Source organism: Rhipicephalus microplus, chromosome 4, assembly GCF_043290135.1.
Source record: "Rhipicephalus microplus isolate Deutch F79 chromosome 4, USDA_Rmic, whole genome shotgun sequence".
Taxonomy (NCBI): Eukaryota; Metazoa; Arthropoda; class Arachnida; order Ixodida; family Ixodidae; genus Rhipicephalus; species Rhipicephalus microplus.
Genome location: NC_134703.1, coordinates 112,816,612 through 112,837,316, shown reverse-complemented (window position 1 = coordinate 112,837,316; position 20,705 = coordinate 112,816,612). Strand labels below are relative to the sequence as shown.

Below are 20,705 nucleotides of genomic sequence, written 5' to 3'. Positions count from 1 at the left end.
ACTAAGCGGAACGGAGGCGAGCGTTCGCACGCGGTGGACGGTTGCAGCACGCAGCAGGTGGCATGGCCTCCGAGATTGCGTGTTGGCAGGAAGCTACCAATTGAAAAGAGAGCAGCTTTCCAGGCATACTTTTTCTAGGAGGCGTTGGGTGGTCACACACCGGATTGAACTCTGCCATAGGCTGCTTTGCATCCAATAGCTTTTGCCACTTTCAGATACAAAGGAAGCGCTTGACGTTAACGACTAACTCCTATAATGCTGTGTGTAGCATAGAAGAAGGTATATACTGAATTTTCGGTCTTTGAGAATAAGGGGGCTTCTAGTTTAGGCTTTTGTTCCCCGCCAGTGCTACTAGGCTGCGCGGGCGCACAAAACCATAAGCCACCCAGTACCTGTCTTACCTAATCATCAAGTTAGTGTAAGTTGGAAATCGGGATGGCTATACTCTTCCTCAATGTAGTACGCACTACTCTAAATTGTTAATATATGTTCGAACCACTATCATCGTGATATTTTACCAGCGAAATACGAACCTGCTACCAGTGGAACAATGATAGTGTCACGTCTTGGCCGATGTTTTTTATTCAGATTATCTATGTCCGTCTTCCTATGTGCGATTATAACAACTGTTTACGTTCAACGAGCTGGTTTTCGGGACGTAAAAACCCATGCTTTATTACGTTCAACAAGCAGCTTACGATGGTACTATAGCAATGAAAGAGCGACTACAACACCAGAAAAAGAAATTAAGGCAGCTTCCTCCTGGTGGTGCCAAGACAGATGGATGTGTGGAGCTTAATGACCTTCTTTTTCTTTATCTTTCTTTCTTTTTCTCTCATCTCTGTTTTTTCATGTCCTTTTGTCTTTTATGTTTCACGTTTTTTATGCATTTTTCTTTGTCCCTTTTCTACCTTCCTTGCCTTTTTTTCTCTCTTCTTTTGTATTTCTGGGTTCCTCTTTTTTCTACTTTGTTTTTTTTTTTCGTATTCTATGCTATGCTTCATGCTATCTCTCCCCCTTTCCATCCTCATCACTCTCATTTGCACTTCCGTCCCACTTCCTATGCTATACTCTGCAAGTCTATGTTACGCTCTTCTGTTTAGAAAAAAAAATATTTTCACTATGTACAGTGCATAGGTTATGCGTGACGAATCATTATTTAGGAATATATTCAGACTTTCATAATTGTACATCACCTGACAATCACACAAAAACTAACATTTCCACACAGAGTAAATGGCAGAATCAAATCAACAGAACAACAAACGCATATAACTCACTCACAACTGACACTATAGGAAAATGATCAAATGGATTAATGAGTAGGTACAAACACTCTTTTATAGTATACATCAACATCGTGGTAGAATCACCAGGGCATGAGATACCAAGGTGACAAAATAGTTAAAATTTACAAGGCGACAAACACATCAACTCTCACCTGAAGGTAATGCTTAGCACCATGTTGTTCTGAAAATAAGTTGTGCCTGTTCACGTCCAACGTTGAAAAAAGGGCCTGACAAATAGCACAGAAACTAGAGCTCTCCCAAGAAGAAGAGCCTCTAATAGAGGAACACGAGTATCTCACGCCTCATGGGCCTCAATGTTTACCATAAGGCACGTCTGCAGCCATTCCCAGCGACAACTTTGTAACGGTTGTCGCGATAGCAAGCGCACTTGTTTACTTCCTCAGTCAACTAAATAGTTCGTTATTTTCAGCATTGCGTCTTCAAATCTGATGTAGGGCAGCTTCTTGCGTCTGATGTCGCCCTGCTGTTTAATGTAAACTTTCCAGGCAAACAATATTATTTGAAATGTTGAGGACTAATTCATGCTCGAAGTTAAGTAGTTCGAAGGGCTGATAGAACCATGCTGTACAGCATGAAAGTGCTGGAACCTAGACTTATTAACTTATTGCTCCGTTGAAAAGTCTGCAATGAAAATTATATGAAAAATAAAATTACTGCAAGATAGATAGATAGATAGATAGATAGATAGATAGATAGATAGATAGATAGATAGATAGATAGATAGATAGATAGATAGATAGATAGATAGATAGATAGATAGATAGATAGATAGATAGATAGATAGATAGATAGATAGATAGATAGATAGATAGATAGATAGATAGATAGATAGATAGATAGATAGATAGATAGATAGATAGATAGATAGATAGATAGATAGATAGATAGATAGATAGATAGATAGATAGATAGATAGATAGATAGATAGATACGCTCAAAGTCAGTGAAGTTCGCTAAGAAATGCTTCGCATTTTTTAAAAAAAGGCATGGATATAAAGAACAAGTAAAACTTCAGCGTTCATCTTCGTGCACATATCCAGAATCAGCAATTCCATGAATTCATCATTTATTTCCCGCTAATTGTTTCAGGCTACATAATATTACATCTCGTCTGTTTTCAGGCTCACGCTAGAGTTAGCCTGTCCAATGAGATTCAGGCGTTATCCACTTGACATCCAGAGATGCCCCCTGACCATTAGCACTTGTGAGTATATGACTGTCTGAAAAGCCACTCTTGCATGCATTGTGTAGAAGCAAGCGCACTTCTTAAGCCTTCACACCCTTACTAGATGGAAGATAGTACCAAAAAGTGTAGCTTGGTTCATGTGCATATTCAGGAATATTTATACTGGCGAAAACTGATACTCACGAATATGTAGTATGTCTATCAATGAAACTTCAGTGAATATTCGAATGATGACAGACGTCTATCTGTCAGCAGTCTGTCGACGACTTCTTCATTTGTATCCTTTTATTTTCAATATCCTATGTGTTCACTCTCATATTTTGTCCCACATTTTAATTGCCTTACTGATTGAAAAAGGGGATACACAAGGTTAAAAGAAAAGCTGTTGTCTGCGGTATAACTCTTTAAAGGGCCGCTAAACAGGTCCACTTAATGCAAAGAATTACCGCGCCATTCTCTCCTGGTGGTTGTCTTCTTTTCGACGCCATTCGTGACGCCAGCCATCTGTTCACAAGACGTCAAGAGAAAGTAAGCTCTCGATTGATGCATGTACCAGAGATATCAGATGTTAATTGTTTTATACCTGCATGCTTTGCCATGCAGTCGCACGCCCTTTCTACGTTGTCTTGCATGACCATCACGTATGACCAACTGACATCGCTTCTTTTAAGGCTAAAGCTGTTATGAGGTCACAACACGGGTCACGCACAGTGCCGTACTTATCCACCGCCGCCGCCGCCAGTACACCACTATTGCACTAAATAAGAAAATTTTATAAATACAAAAACATTAAGGACATGGTGGGAATCAAACTCAAGTCCACTGTCTGCCAGCATAGTATTCTACCAGAGCCATGCCGGCATTTGGAATTTGTTTGCGAACTTGCCTCAGGCAGGCTTGATGTGGGAAAAGGAATCACGTCAATAGGAGTAATAACGCGTTTTCGAACGGCAAAGGAACAACAAGGTGTCGTACAATGCCAATTCCGTAACGATTGGGCCGTCCAATACTCCCACCATTACAAAAGCTTGCTCTTTATCACCTGTTAACTGTGGCCATACCCACTTCAAGCCTAATTCTTCATCGTCGTCAGCTACTGCATCGAAAATTGGTCCGAAATTCCTTGCAAGTGTGTAGCGGTTACCCCACTTCTCTGAAGCATGACGAAGGATTGCATAGATTTTAATCCGCTATTTGAATTTCCTCGCCATTTCAATAAGGTAAAACTTCACAAAGTTTTCCAAATCGTTCCCATTAGGTTAATACGGCAGTCTGAACTACAAGCTCAAAAGCATATTACTTGTAGTTTAAATTGACTATATTACGTATAATTGCAATTTAATTTCTTTTTCTGAACGGTTGTAGCTAGGACGCCCTTCCTGTGTCTGTTTTTGTTTTCTTATGAGTGCGCGTGCATTTTTTTCTCTATCTACTCCCTCCTTTTTTGCCCCTACTTCCCCGCCCCCAGCGCTGGGTAGCAAACCAGATGCCAATATCTGGTTAACCTCCCGGCATTTCCTTTCTCTATCTATCTCTAATTTCTTTCTTGGGGCGTTTTTGTCACATACATTACTTAAAATAACATTAAACAGTCTCAAAGTCGCATTCTTGACCAATCTCCCAAAGCGGGTACGTGCCATTTATCAAAGGACACAAAACAAACAAACTAATGAATGCTGGCCTACTACGCAGCAATTTTTATTTGTTTCTTCTCGACTGTGCAAGCGGATATAACAGCGTGTAGCCGGAAATTGCGAAATCTTCATTGCCTAAACGCTTAGGGCTAAATTATGTCCTCATGTTTCGTGAAGAAATAAGTGGCAAAGTGGGAATGGCACCTGTAAAAAGGCTATTAAAGGCGAGAAAGAAACCACTAATTATTCTTTGAAATCAGAATGATTTAGGGGCCCTTGAAAATCTATGACACTTTTTAAACTGGTCAGGTTAGTTTTCTGAAAACATGGCGTTAAGATAATTTTTCAAGTTTCACACAACGACGACGCCCCATACAAATTGCGTAAATTTATTTTCCTGATCCCGCATAGAAAGCACCACCATGGACCTCTAAGTTGCACTTCAAGGTTTAAAAAATTGCCGTTTTTTTTCTGTCTTTTTCTCTGCCGTTCAAGCTTCCACAATTCACACTGCCACAACGTGCTCATTTTCGCAGATTCAGAGACAACTAAAAGAGCCATTCTGGTATGGGAAGACGTCGATCCAGTGTTCTTCGAGGGTGAAGTGCAAATCCCTCAGTTCGACCTGATGGACATGGTCTACGAGAACTTTACTATGTCCTTTGATACAGGTAGGGGGCTCGATGTTGTTTTAGATACGCGAAACTATGAGACAGTATATTATTGATAGAACGTGTGCTAAACACAGAGAGAAAATACAGCTATGACCATCTGAAAAGCATGTCACCGGGTACTTTTCTGCACAGACAGGAGAAACATGAGAACGTGATTACGATAAAATAATGAAAAAAAAGAAGCGGGAAAGGAATGTGATAGTGAGCGCATGCTACCGCACGCAGCTCAAGCCAATGATTATCAATGAGCACACGAAGGTGTTTTCGCTGCTGATTATAATGATCCATAACAGCCACGACAACGCGCCTGCATGAAAGTAGAGGAAGTCTGGACTGGCACTATCTCGCTCGACGAGTTCTGTGCCTTGTGAATAGATTATAGAAGTTACTCATAACATTATTGATTGTACTTATTTTCACCATACCGTTAACCTTTTAAAGGGTTTTTACATGAGCGGGAGCAAAAAGAAAAGCACAAGAATAAAACGGCCACATCACAAGTAGCAACAAAATTTGGTCGGAACAGCGTTGCTGAACAAGTACCAAGTAAGAAGTAGTAAACTACATGCATGAATAAACTGGTAGTACACGCATTAATAACTTTATACAATCGTGAACAAAAGGTAAAGAAAAAGTTAACATATTTGAAACAGTTGATGTAAATACAAATATTAGTAAACAACCCGACACAAAGGGTGAAGATACGGGGTAGTCTCACAAGTATAGGTACACATTCACTTGTTTGTACACACAGCGGTAGCGGTCGGTGATAAACTTGCTTGTACTCGAAACGTTCCATGAAGTCTTCCATCGTCGCTTCATCCCGAGATGGAGCCTCCGAGTGAAAGTTCAGCTCCGAGAGAAAGCACAGGATTGGCCCGGTCGGTGCCCTTCGCCTTTGAGGCTTTGCAGTTTTGGCACTTTCCCGCCGTGCTCACTGTCACCGCTCTCTTAATCGGTGTTGATCGCTTGCTCTCTAGTGCGGCGCGTAGGTGAGGGGCGGTACTGCTGGTGTGGCCGGACGTTCTGCATGTGACCTACCGGTGGTCAACGACCACCATTCCAGGAGGTCTTGGGTTAATGTGACGCTTGAGATGGTCCCATCCTCGTATAGGTGAGCGGTCTTGGTTAGTTTCTTGCACCGCAAAAGCTGGGGAACCACGCATAGCATTCGGGCTTGAAGGGTGCTGAGAATGCGAACCTCGGCGGTTGTTTGTTTCGGACACCATGTTGTGTCGCTCTTCATCCGCATTCGATCACTCGACAGCATTTTCCTCTTCAGTGTTACGCCCTTCCGTATATTCGAAGTCAAGCTGATTGTTAAGCGGAAAATGCTGTTCTTTTTCTGAGCTACAAGAACTTTGTGCTCCATTGCTCATCTGGTTGTTATTGGTGGGTGCATCTACATGATGTATTAATTGCAGTCGGTGGCGCACGCTGCTGTGCCAGCTGTTTTCAGCGGTATTTTTCAAGTCTACTTCGCCCGCGCTTGTTTGATGAGCAGTTGCACACGCTGCGGCCTCATCCCAGTTGCTTTCTCCTTCCGCATTGATGCTGCATGCGCATTCTACTTCGATGGCGACTGCAGTTTCTAATTCACGTGGTTGTGGTTCGTCAGAGTCATGGGTGCGTTTACTGGAGCTAGGCTGTGTGTGGCGAGCGTCTGTTGATTTACGCCGTGACAGATCCAGACGGCATGGTCTCATGAAATTCAGCTTGTCTCGGAGGTCTTGCCACTCGCCAAAATCACCTTCGCCCCCACTCATTGCCTGACCAAACTCGGGCTGTATGGCAGGGTCGAAGTCCTCGAATCTCGAACTCAACCCACAAAGTGGCCTGCGCTGTCGGGAAGCCATGAAACACGCCGACTCACCGAGTATACGTTGAATCCTATTACGAGTCGATGTCTTCGAGGTGACCGGTGGAGCGTTGAGGGTAGCCCTCTCACCAGGCCTCGGCTCGAACAGGGGCAGCCTACCGTTCGAGTCGCCTGCTCACGAGGGCTTGGCTCGCTTAGTGCGTGCTCTTGGGAACACGTGATGGCTCGCGCACGAGATCGCGGCCGCCGCTGCTGCTACTGATGATGTTGATCCGCAGTGTTTTGGGTTTGTGTTTCTACTTCAGACGCTTTGTTAACCCTTTGATGGCCAATATTTTGTTTCAGTGAACAACACTAAGAAAACTTTGGTTTGCATAAGGAAATGATAAATTATGCCAAAAACATTTTTAGGATAAAATTACGCATATTCATTGGCGTGTAATCAGTTTTTTTTCCTTAGCAGCATTGTGAACCTATGGTACTACTTCGGCTGGAATGCCATCCAGCAGTAGCGGCCTGAAATAAGATGTAGAGGCACGTTGCAATATTGAAGAATTAAATTCAAATATACACATCCTACAATTTTGGTTTACATCTGCCCTGCGGGACCTGGATTGAGTTGAAAAGCCTTGGGTAGCCTGGAAAAAAATTTGAAGCTAGAAAAGAGAAAATATGGTGTCGTTTTATATAATGAAAACAATCATTTTAGGTTCTTTATCGTTTAAATCAAAAGGGCACCGAACCACGCAGACACTTTTATAAAAATAAAGTTCATTTTTACATGTTGAACTAATCGGCGCGCTTATTCTGGGATTGACGCAGGCGAGAAAGAAGACAATAAAAGGAGCGCTAACTGACAATCAGAAGTGACGATCGACAAAGTTCGATGAAGTGTCCCACCATTAAATTTTTTTGGACACGCCGGATCTGACGATATTACCCCTCTGTCAATTCTGTGGAGAACTCGAAAAAATTGGCAGATACCACATACAGTGGGAATCGATGATATGTGAAGTGCGCATGAGAAATGTTGATATGTCACTTTAAAAACAGCACAACAGTACGATGTGGAGATAATTGATGCCGTGCATGTCTTCCTTGTCATAATTATCATCATTGGATGTGTCGTTTACCTTCGTCACGTGATACCAAATTTAGGATATACGGAACTAGTGAAACGGCCGCGAGCACGCAATGAGCGTGGTATGTTGTTGTTTTTACATGACGCGCGTGTCAGGATTATTATTATTGTACAAGTCATAAATTTTGTCATCCATTGAAGTCACGTAACATCAGATGTGGTATGTGTGAAGCTACTGAAATGGCCGCGACCACACCATCAGTGTGGCATGTAGTCATGTGATTACATGACACGCATGCCATGATTATCACGTTTGGATGAGTCATTTACCTATGTCATCCGTTCGCGTTGCGTAATACCGAGTTTGGTACAAGTGAAGCTAGCGAAACGGCAGTGAGCGCATCATGAGCATAGCAGGTAGTCTTCCTGCTACATGACACGCATCTAATGTTTATCATGCTCAAAGAGCTTTGTAGTGTTTGTCCCTTGCCATATATGGCACCAGAAGAGTAACGCTGCTGAGTATATTTGTATAAAAATATTTTGAGGGTTGTTGCCCCAGAGCAACAGTGGGCATCAAAGGGTTAAGAACTTTGCGATCATTGCACGGCCCCTCACAGACCTCCTAAAGAAAGACGCCTCGTTTTACCGAGGCCATGACGAAGCGTCATCGTTTTCCAAAGTTACGACGCTGCATGCTTACAACGCCACCAATCTTGGGCAACTTTGATCCATCAGTTACAATCGAGGTTCGCATGGACGCCAGCGGATACGGCATAGGAGCTGTGCTATTGCAGCCACAACGGGGGCACGACCATGTTATAGCCTACGCAAGCTGACTGCTATCTACAGCCGAGCGCTACTATTCCAGCACAGAGCGAGAGTGGTTCACCCTTGTGTGGGCAGTCACCAAATTTCGCCCGTACCATTACGGGCGCTCATTCCGTGTCGTCACCGATCAACACGCGCTCTGCTGGCTAGCCTCCCTCAAGGACCACACAGGACGTCTCACTCGTTGGGCCATAAGCCTTCAAGAATACACGTTCTCTGTAATTTGAAAAACAAGGCATTGACATCAGGATGCGGATTGTATAGCATGTTACCCTGTGCACGCATGCAATCAATACTGACACTATCGCGGACGTTTTTTGTCATGTCGCTGCTACTGAACTTTAGCGAACAGCAACGTCGGAATGCTTCTTTACGAACCATCGTGGACAAACTAAAGTCAATGCCTCGCGACCCGTTCTTACGAATGCTTTGGGCCAAACAACGGGATCCTATAACGCCGTAACCTTGATTGTTTCGGATCTAACTTACTTCCTGTCATTCCAACGCACCTGCGTTCTGTTGTCCTCCACCACCTTCATGGCGTTCCCATGGCGGGCCATTTGGGCGTTTCTCGCACATACGAAGATGTACGATGGCGTTTTTTTTACTTGAACTAGCCAGTTCTGTTCGACGTTATGTCACCGCTTCTGAGCACTGCCAGCGTCTCAAAGCGCCATGTTCCCTTTCAGCTGGCTACCTTCATTCGATCGACGTTCACGCTGAACATCTTTTTCGAGTTGGTTTGGACCTGCTCATCTCTTGTGCACTCTCCACAGCCGGAAATAAATGAATTGCTAATCCCACAGACTACGCAACACGATACGCAATAAATCGAGTACTTCCCCTTAGTTGCTACCAATGTTGCGGACTTTGTGTTGTACAACACAATATTAGTGCACGGAGCTCCCCGCCAACTCCTCATCGACCGTGGCAGCAACTTCCTCTAAGCTGTCGTTAATGAAATCCTGAGGTCCTGCCATACGAAGCACAGATTGACTACTTCGAACCACACCCAGTCGAATGGCATCAACGGAGTGCCTCAAGAGGACCAAATGTGTTGCAGTTGACCACCGCGATTGGGACATTCATTTTCCGCTTGTGACGTTCGGGTACAATTCCTTCCGTCACTACACTGCCGGCTATTCGCCCTTCTATGTCTTATACGGCCATGCCCCAACGCTACCCTTGGACACTTTGCTGCCTTCGGCCACTGTTGGGTAAGCCATCCAAGCGCCGACCACGCGTGCTAAGTCAACCGTAACAGTCAACAGGCCTCACCGCAGCACCAACGGCCCCTCTACGATTGTCACCATAGGGCTGTGCATTCTACCCCTGGTTCGTTCTTGCTCCTCTGGTCACCCACTCGGCGTGTGCGACTTTCTAAGAAACAGTTGTCGCTCTACACGGGGCCTATCGTTCGCGAAGTGACTGACGTCACGTACGAGATCATCCCAACGGATCCAACAAAGTCATCGTCAGCTCCGAGCGACACCGTTCATGTGGCTCGGCTCAAGCTCTATACCCCCCCCCCCTTGACATCATCTGCATAGCTTAAGCACCGGGACGGTGCTTCTGCTATCGGAGGTTATGATGCATAACAGCCACCACAACGCGACTGAAGGAAAAAGCACGATGAAACAGTTTTGGTTGAAGCTCGACTTGCGCTATCTTGTTCGACGAGTTCTGTGCATTGTGAATAGATTATTAAAGAAGTCACTCTTATCATTATATATATTTTTTTCAACTTACTGTTAAGCCTTCGCAGGGTTGTTGCAGGTGTGGGAGCAAAAAGAAAGGCACAGCAAAAAAAACAGCCACATAAGAAGTAACAATAAAATTTGGCCAGAGCAGCGTTGCTGAGCAAGTACAAATAAAGAAGTGAATACATCCATGAATAAAGTTGTAGTGGACGCATTAATAATTTTATACAATCGTAAATAAAGGTAGAAAAAGGTTGACGTATTTGTAACAGTTGATGTAAATACAAACATTGGCAAACAAATTAATACAACGGATACAGTTGCAGGGTAGATTCACAAGCATACGTGCACACGCACTTGATTGCACGCACAGCGGTAGCGGTCAGTGTTAAGATTGCTTTTATAACTCCTCGAAACGTCTATCAAGACTTCCATCATTGATTCATCCTCAGATGGAGCCTCCGAATAAAGTTACTGTCGGCCAGCAGAGGACTGGTGCGGTCGGTGCCTTTCGCCTTCGAAACTCAGCAGTTTTGGCACTTTCCCGCAATGCTCACTGTCGTCGCTTTCTGAATCGGTGTTGATCGCCTGCTCTCTTGTGCGGCCCGTGGTTGAGGGGTGGTACTGCTGGGGTCGATAGGCCAGATGTACCGCTTCTAGCCTACCGGTGGTCAACCACCACCATAGAGGGCGATCTAGGAGATATGTGATGTTCTCCTGTTCTTCGAGTCCCTGCTCCTGGGTGCCAGTGACCCCGGCGACGATTCGTGGGCACATTAGTCGCATAGCTGTGTTCGGGCGCTGGTAGGGCGAAACTCGGCAGTTGTTTCTTATTTCGGGCACCATGTTGTGCCGCTCTTCATCCGTATAAGATTGCTCGACAACAATATCCTCTTCAGTGTTACGCTCCTCCGAATATTCGAAGTCAACCTGGTTGTTAAGCGGAAAATGCTTTCCTTTTTCTGAGCTACAAGAACTTTGTGCTGCATTGCTCGTCTGGTTCTCATTGGTGAGTGCATCTTCATGATACATTAATTGAGGTCGGTGGCGCACACTGCTGTGCCAGCTGTTTTCAGCAGTATTTTTCGGGTCTACTTTGTCCGCGCTTGTTTGATGAGCAGTTGCACACGCTGCGGCCTCATCCCGTTTGCTTCTTCCTTCCGCGTTGATCGTGCATGCGTGTTCTACTTGGATGGCGACTGCAGTTTCTAATTCACGTGGTTGTGGTTCGTCAGAGTCATGGGTGCGTTTACCCGAGCTAGGCTGTGTGGGGCGAGGGTCTATTGATTTACGCCATGACAAATCCCGACGGTGTGGTCTCATAGAATTCAGCTTGTCCCGGAGGTACCTCCACGCGCGAAAATCACCTCCGCCCCCACTCATTGCGTGACCAATCTCGGGCTGTATGGCAGGGTCGAAGTCCTCAATTAGCGAACTCAACCCGCGATGTGGCCTGCGCTGTCGGGAAGCCATGAAACACGCCGACCCACCGAGTCTACGTTGAATCACACATTCCGAGGTCGATGTCTTCGAGGTGACCGGTGGAGCGTTGAGGGTAGCCCGCTTTCTAGGCCTCGGCTGGAACAGGGGCAGCCTACTGTTCGAGTCGCCTGCTCACGTGGGCTTGGCTCGCTTAGTGCGCGCTCGCGTGAACACGTGATGGCTCGCGCAAGAGATTGCGGCCGCCGCTGCTGCTACTGATGGTGATCATCCGCAGTTTTGTGGGGTTGTGTTCCTACTTCAGACGCTTTGTGAACCCTTTGATGACCAAAAGTTTGTTTCAGTTAAAAACACTAAGAAAACTTTCGTATGCATAAGGAAATGATAAATTATGTCAATAACGTTTTCAGGATAAAATTATGCATATTTATAGGCGTGGAATGAGTTTTTGCTTCTGAGCAACATTGGGAACCTATGGTACAAATTTGACTGGGATGTCTTTCAGCGGTAGCGGCCTGAAATAAGATGTAGAGGCACGTTGCGATAATAAAGATTGAAATTTAAATGTATGCATCCTAAAATTTTAATTTACGCCTGCTCTGCGGGACCTGGATTGAGTTGGGAAACCATGGGAAGCCTAGAAAAAAATTTGAAGCTAGAAAAAAGAAAATATGCTGTCGTTTTATGTACTGAAAAAAAATCATTTAAATTCATTATCGTTTAAATCAAAAGGGCACCAAACCACGCAGACACTTTCATAAAATAAAGTTCATTTTTTTATGTTGAATAATCGGCGTGCTTCTTCTGGGGATGACGCAGGCGAGGAAGTAGACGATAAAAGGAGTGCTAACTGACAATCAGAAGTGACGATCGCCAAAGTTCGATGAAGTGTCCCACCATTAAATTTTTACTGGCACACGGCTGATCTGACTATATCACCCCTCTGTCAATTCTGTGTAGAACTCGAAGAAATTGACAGATACCACATACAGTTGGAATCGATTATATGCGAAGCGCGAATGAGAAATGTGGATATGTCACTTTAAAATCAGCACAACATTACGATGTAGAGATAAATGATGCCGTAGATGTCTTCCTTGTCATGATTATCATCATTGGATGTGTCGTTTACCTTCGTCATTTATTCACGTCACGTGATACCAAATTTAGGATATACGTAGCTAGCGAAACGGCCGCGAGCACGCTATGAGCGTGGTATGTTGTTGTTTTTACATGACTCACGTGTCAGGATTATCACGTTTGTACAAGTCATAAATTTTGTCATCCATTGAAGTCACGTAACACCAGATTTAGTACATGTGAAGCTAGTGAAACGGCCGTGAGCGCATCATCAGTGTGTCTTGTATTCATGTGCTTACATGACACTCATGCCATGATTATCACGTTTGAATGAGTCATTTACCTATGTCGTCCGTTCGCGTCACGTAATACCGACTTTGGTATATGTGAAGCTAGCGAAACGGCCGTGAGCGCATCATGAGCGTAGCAGGTAGTCTTGTTGTTACATGACACGCATCTCATGTTTATCATGCTTGCACCAGTATCATAGCTTCGTCTTCCATTCACTATCAGTAATACCAAATTTGGTAAAAGTGAAGCTAGCCAAACGGCCGCCAGCGCATCATGAGCGTGGCATGTAGTCATGTTGTTACATTACATGACCTCATATTTATCATGTTTGCACCAGTACCATACCTTTGTCAACCATTCACGTCCCGTTATATCAAATTTGGTAAAAGTGAAGCTAGCGAAACGGCCGCGAGCGCATCATGAGCGTGGCATGTAATCATGTTGTTACATAGCACACATTTCATGATTTTCATGTCAGGGTCTGTCGTTTGTGTTCGCCATGCAACCATGCCATACCATACCAGTTTTTCAAGATGTCATGTGAACGAAACCACCGCAAGAGCTGCGGGACCATGAAATAAAATTTTGACATTCATGAAATAGATTTCATGATTTTGATGTTATGACTAGTCAAATATGTTCTTCTTCATGCAGTCATGATATGCAATACTAAGTTGGGTATTGATATCATTATCGAAACGGCTAGGAGAGCTAAAAGTCGTAGGTGGCTAGATAGGTAGATAGATAGATAGATAGATAGATAGATAGATAGATAGATAGATAGATAGATAGATAGATAGATAGATAGATAGATAGATAGATAGATAGATAGATAGATAGATAGATAGATAGATAGATAGATAGATAGATAGATAGATAGATAGATAGATAGATAGATAGATAGATAGATAGATAGATAGATAGATAGATAGATAGATAGATAGATAGATAGATAGATAGATAGATAGATAGATAGATAGATAGATAGATAGATAGATAGATAGATAGATAGATAGATAGATACGCTCAATGTCGCCGAAGTTCGCTAAGAGCTGCTTCGCTTTTAAAACACTGCACATCACTTTTTGTGATGTTTAAGATACTTTCGCGTTAGAACTAGACTTCTAATTATTCTTTTTAAAGAATTAGGCTTGACGTTCTCGGACCAAATAATTTTTAAGCTTCGGTGCCTCACGCTTGCGATATTGCCGCAGGAATACCTTTGATGCCGTGTGTAATTTCAATATAACTACTCAACGAGTACTATTTTAATCTGGTATGTAAAATTATTCGTCCTTTCATTGGGGTAACAAAGTTTTCAAAATTGTTCACATCAGGTTATTACGGCAGTCTGATATACAAGCTCAAAAGTATAATTCTTGTAGTTAAATTGAATATTTTACGCAATATTGCCATTTATTTCTTTATTATTGGTTTTCCATTTCATAGCTTACTTAAAACAACAGTCAACAGGATTCTTAGCCAATCACCCAATGTGGCTGCGTGCCATTTCGATCGGGAAACAAACAAACCGACTTCAATAGATTTCTTTTTCTTTCACACTAAAAGCATCGAATTTAACAGCTGTGCCCACTGTAAATTATTACAATCGCGTCTTCTCATATCTCCTCATACTCCAATATATGCCCACTATTGCTCATGACCAACAACCCATTTGGTATGAAGACTTCTGAGAATTAACTTGTGACCACACTAATCAGCATGTTCATTAATGCCCTACAACGCCTTTTGTGTCATTTTAGGTGTTATGATATCGCAGTAGCATCCTGTCCCACAGATTTTTTTTTATTCGAAAGAATGCCCTTTGGTATAATCTACCGCTGTAGTCGAATAAGCCTCCCTCCGTACGTAGAGATTTTTTTTTACTACATGTCAGACGCTAGAACAAAGCACTAAGAAAACGTGATGCAGTTAGATGTACGCATTTTTTAAAGCTCAAGGAGCTTTGTAGTGTTTGTCCCTTACCATATATGGCACCAAAAGGGTAACGCAGCTGAGTATATTTGTATAAAAAATATTTTGAGGGTTGTTGTCCAGAGCATCACTGTTGATGCCCCAACAGTGGGCATCAAACATCACTGTTTGAAGCCCACTGTTGCCCCAGAGCAACAGTGGGCATCAAGGGGTTAAGGACTTTGAGATCATCGCACGGCCCCTCACAGACCTCTTAAAAAAAGACGTCTCGTTTAACCGAGGCCATGACGAAGCCTGATCGTTTTCCAAACTTACGACGCTGCATGCTTACAACGCCACCAATCTTGGGCCACTTTGATCCATCAGTTACAATCGAGCTTCGCATGGACGCCAGCGGATACGGCACGGGAGCTGTGCTATTGCAGCTCCAACGGGGCACGACCATGTTAAAGCCTACGGAAGCTGACTGCTATCTACAGCCGAGCGCTACTATTCCAGCACAGAGCGAGAGTGGCTCACCCTTATGTGGGCAGTCAACAAATTTCGCCCGTACCGTTACGGGCGCTCATTCCTTGTCGTCACCGATCAACACGCGCTCTGCTGGCTAGCCTCCCTGACGGACCCCACAGGACGTCTCACTTGTTGGGCCATAAGCCTTCAAGAATACGCGTTCTCTGTAATTTATAAAACAGGGCATTTACATCAGGATGCGGATTGTATAGCATGTTACCCTGTGCACGCATGCGATCGATAATGACACTATCGTGGACGTTTTTTGTCATGTCGCTGCTACTGAACTTTAGCGAATAGCAACGTCGGAATGTTTCTTTACAAACCATCGTGGACAAACTAGTGAAAGCCTCGCGACCAGTTCTTACGAATGTTTCGGGCCAAAAGAACGGGATCCTATAACGCCGTAACCTTGATTGTTTCGGATCTAACTTACCTCCTGTCATTCCAGCGCACCTGCGTTATACTGTCCTCCACCACCTTCATGACGTTCCCATGGCGGGCCATTTGGCCGTTTCTCACACATACGAAGATGCACAACGTAAATTTTTTTTAATTGAACTAGCCAGTTTTATTCGACCTTATGTCACCACTTATGACCACTGCCAGCGTCTCAAAGCGCCGTGTTCCCTTTCAGCTGGCTACCTTCATTCGATCGACGTTCTCGCTGAACATTTTTTTCCAGTTGGTTTGGACTCGCTCATCTCTTGTGCACTTTTCACAGCCGGAAATAAATTAATTGCTAATCCCACACACTAAGCAACATGGTACGCAATCAATCGAGTACTTCCCCTCAGTTGCGCTACCAACGTTGCGGACTTTGTGTAGTACAACACAATATTAGTGCACGGAGCTTTCCGCCAACTCCTCACTGACCATGTCAGCAACTTCCTCTTAGCTGTTCTTGATGAAATCCTGAGATCTTGCCATATCAAGCACAGATTTACTACTTTGTACCACACCCAGTCAAACGGCATCAACGGAGTGCCTCAACAGGACCAAATGCGTTGCAGCTGACCACCGCAATCAGGACATTCATTTGCCGTATGTGACGTTCGGCTACAATTCCTTCCGTCACTACACTGCCGGCTGTTCGCCCTTCTATGTCTTATACGGCCATGACCCAACGCTACCCTTGGACACTTCGCTGCCTGCGGCCACTGTTGGGTAAGCCATCCCCGCGCCGACCGCGCTTGCTATGTCAACCGTAACAGTCACTAGGCCTCACTGGAGCACCAACGGCACCTCTACAATTGTCACCATAGGGCTGTGCATTCTACCCCTGGTTCGTTCGTGCTCCTCTGGTCACCCACTCGGCATGTGTGACTAAGAAACAGTTGTCGCTCTACACGGGGCCTATCGTTCGCAAAGTGACTGACGTCACGTACGAGATCATCCCAATGGATCCAACAAAGTCATCGTCAGCTCCGAGCGACACCGTTCATGTGGCTCGCCTAAAGCTCTATTACCCCCCCCCCCCCCCGCCCTTTGACATCATGTGCGTAGCTTAAGCCCCGGGACGGTGCTTTTGCCATCGGAGGTTATGATACATAACAGCCACCACAACGCGGCTGTATGAAAAAAACATGAAAATAGTTTTGGTTGAAGCTGGACTTGCGCTATCTTGTTCGACGAGTTCTGTGCTTTGTGAATAGATTATTTAAGAAGTCACGCTTATCATTATATATAATATATTTTTTTCAACTTACTGTTAAGTCTTCACAGGGTTGTTGAAGGTGTGGGAGCAGAAAGAAAGGCACAGCAAAAAAACGACATAAGTAACAATAAAATTTGGCCAGAGCAGCGTTGCTGAACAAGTACAAATAAAGAAGTAAATACATCCATGAATAAAGTTGTAGTGGACGCATTAATAATTTTATACAATCGTAAATAAAGGTAGAAAAAGGTTGACGTATTTGTAACAGTTGATGTAAATACAAACATTGGCAAACAAATTAATACAAGGGATACAGTTGCAGGGTAGATTCACAAGCATACGTGCACACGCACTTGATTGCACGCACAGCGGTAGCGGTCAGTGTTAAGATTGCTTTTATAACTCCTCGAAACGTCTATCAAGACTTCCATCATTGATTCATCCTCAGATGGAGCCTCCGAAGGGAGTTCCTGTCGGCCAGCTGAGGACTGGTTCGGTCGGTGCCCTTCGCCTTCGAGACTCGCAGTTTTGGCACTTTCCCGCAGTGCTCACCGTCGTCGCTTTCTGAATCGGTGTTGATCGCCTGCCAGTATCTTTCGAGTCTACTTTGCCCGCGTTTGTTTGATGAACAGTTGCACACGCTGCGGTCTCATTCCAGTTGCTTTCTCCTTCCGCATTGATGCTGCATGCGTGTTTTACTTCGATGGTGACTGCAGTTTCCAATTCACGTGATTGTGGTTCGTCAGAGTCATGGGTGCGTTTACCGGAGCTTGGCTGTGTGTGACGAGCGTCTGTTAGTTTGCGCCGTGACAGATCCAGACGGTGTGGTCTCATGGAATTCAGCTTATCTCGGAGGTCTTGCCACTCGCGAAAAACACCTCCGGCTCCACTCATTGCGTGAACAAACTCGGGCTGTATTGAAGGGTCGAAGTCCTCAAATCGCGAACACAACCCGTGATGTGGCCCGCGCTGTCGGGACGCCTTGAAACACGCCGACTCACCGAGTCTACGTTGAATCACATATACCGAGGTCTATGTCTTCGAGGTGACCGGTGGAGTGTTGAGGGTAGCCCGATCACTAGGCCTCGGCTGGAACAGGGGAAGCTTACCGTTCTAGTCGCCTGCTCACGTGGGCTTGGCTCGCTTAGTGCGCGCTCGCGTGAACACGTGATGGGTCGCGCAAGAGATTGCGGCCGCCGCTGCTGCTACTGATGGTGATCATCCGCAGTTTTGTGGGGTTGTGTTCCTACCTCAGACGCTTTAATTACCCTCCAATGTCCAAAAGCTTGTTTTAGTTAAAAACACTAAAAAAACGTTCGTATGCATACGGTAATGATAAATTATGCCAAAGACGTTTTTAGAATAAAATTATGCATACTCATAGGCGTGTAATGAGCTTTTTCTCCTGAGAAACATTAGGAACCTATGGTACTACTTCGGCTGGAATGCCTTCCAGCAGCAGCGGCCTGAAATAAGATGTAGAGGCACGTTGCAATATTGAAGATTGAAACTTAATTGTACACATCCTAAAATTTTGGTTCAAGCCTGCCCTGCGGGACCTGAATAGAGTTGGGAAACCATGAGAAGCCTAGAAACAAAAATTCAAAGGTAGAAAAGAGAAAATATGCTGTCGTTGTATATAAGAACAATAATTTAAGATTTATTATCGTTCAAATAAAAAGGGCACCGAACTACGCTGACATTCTTGTAAAATTAAAGGTTCTTTTTTCTCTATTCTGAACTAAACGGCGCACTTATTTTGGGAATGACGCAGACGAGTAAGAAGATGAGAGTGGTGCTAACCGTTCCTTCACTTTGATAGATTTCTTTTTATGCCATACTAGAAGCATCGAAATTTAACAGCTCCGCGCAGAGTAAATATTACAATCACGTCTTCTCGTATCTACTTATACTCCCATGTATGTCAAATGTTGCTCGTGCGCAACAACCCCTTTGGTATCAAAATTTCATTGATGTAACTTGTGAACACTAAACAGCGTGTTCATAAATATTCTACAACGCCTTTTTCAATCATTTTGGGTGTTAGAGATATCACAGTAGCATCCTGTTTTGCTGTAGATTTTTTGTCGTTGTTGTTTGAAACACTGCCCTTTGGCATATTTTCCGCTGTAGTCGAATAAGTTTTCCTCTGTGTGTGGAGCTTTTTTTTACTTCATGTCAGACACTGCAGCAAAACACTAAACAAAATGTGCGTTATAGCTTGAAACAAAATCGAAAGAATCGTTTATACTTGTCCCAAGCGAGGCAGCTTCACAATCTTAGTCTTTTTTTACTGTTAAATCACTATTACCACATAAGACAATCAAAATCTTCCCTGTGTTTAAGGCCTAAAGTACATTTGTTTCAAAGGTAAAGTCTTGACAGCTAACGCTGTATCAATAACTGGTATATATATATATATATATATTAAAATAGAGGTGTTGTACGTCGAGAAACGTTCAGCCGCAGCTTGGCAAAATGAGCTTTAACAGGCAGGTCTGGCTAATGGCGAACGGCGTGCGCGAGCTACCACTGCAGCCACCGATCATCGTCGTCTTCTTCATTGCCAGCAGAGCGTCCGTTATTTAGATTCATTAATTCATTACAATTACTCCCCGCGAAATAAGGAGCCATCCTGGCGACCTATGGACAAGTAAACACGGGAGGGTCGTAGCAGGGCTTAAGTCTCGAGACGTGGACAATTTCCTGGCCACGACGACGTTGGTCAGAAGATGGTTCCAGTGGCTCGATGAGGTAATTCACCGGTGACGTTTTTTGTAGCACACGATATGGGCCGTGATACTTGGGGACCAACTTGGTAGAAAGGCCAGGTGTAGCCGAAGGGACATGTAGCCAGACGAGTGAACCTGGATCGTAGGAAGTAGTGTTATTTGATGCGTCATGGTGGTGTTTTTGGCGTCCTTGGTCTTGAGTTGTGAATGATCTTGCAAGTTGGCGGCATTCTTCAGCGTATGTAGCGGCTTGAGACAAAGTCGTGGACTCTGAGGAGTCAGGTTTGTACGAAAGGATGGTGTCCATAGTGCAAGAAGGTTCGCGTCCGTAAAGGAGGAAAAAAGGAGAGAACCCAGTAGTGCTTTGAATGGCGGTATTATAAGCGAACGTGATAAACGGGAGCACTCGGTCCCAATTGGAGTGGTCTGACGAGATATACATAGACAGCATGTCACCAAGGGTGCGGTTGAAGCGCTCTGTCATTCCATTGGTCTGGGGATGATAGGCGCTTGTAGTGCGGTGAACGACGTGGCACTCACGCAGCAATGCTGTGATGACGTCTGACAAGAATACGCGACCACGATCACTCAGTAACTCCCGAGGTGCTCCATGCCGTAATACGATGTTGTGAAGAACGAAAGTCGCAACGTCCTTTGCTGTAGACGAGGGAAGGGATGAAGTTTCGGCATACCGTGTGAGATGGTCGACGGCAACTATGATCCAGCGGTTACCGTCAGCGGTGTTGGGAAGGGGACCGTAGATATCGATGCCGACGCGGTCGAATGGTCGGGACGGGCATGGTAAGGGTAGCAAGGTACCGCTGG

At 44.5% G+C, this 20,705-nt stretch overlaps 1 protein-coding gene across 2 annotated transcripts in view; it reads left to right on the top strand.

Moving 5' to 3' along the window:
- The window catches only part of LOC119183055 (glycine receptor subunit alpha-2-like), a 52,087-nt gene that overhangs the window by 11,255 nt on the left and 20,127 nt on the right, over positions 1-20,705 (top strand). For both annotated transcript variants that reach the window (XM_075893513.1, XM_075893514.1), the window contains exons 4-5: positions 2,432-2,514; positions 4,667-4,801. In XM_075893513.1, coding sequence (XP_075749628.1) covers positions 2,432-2,514; positions 4,667-4,801 — 218 coding nt within the window. The remainder of the gene's footprint in view (positions 1-2,431; positions 2,515-4,666; positions 4,802-20,705) is intronic.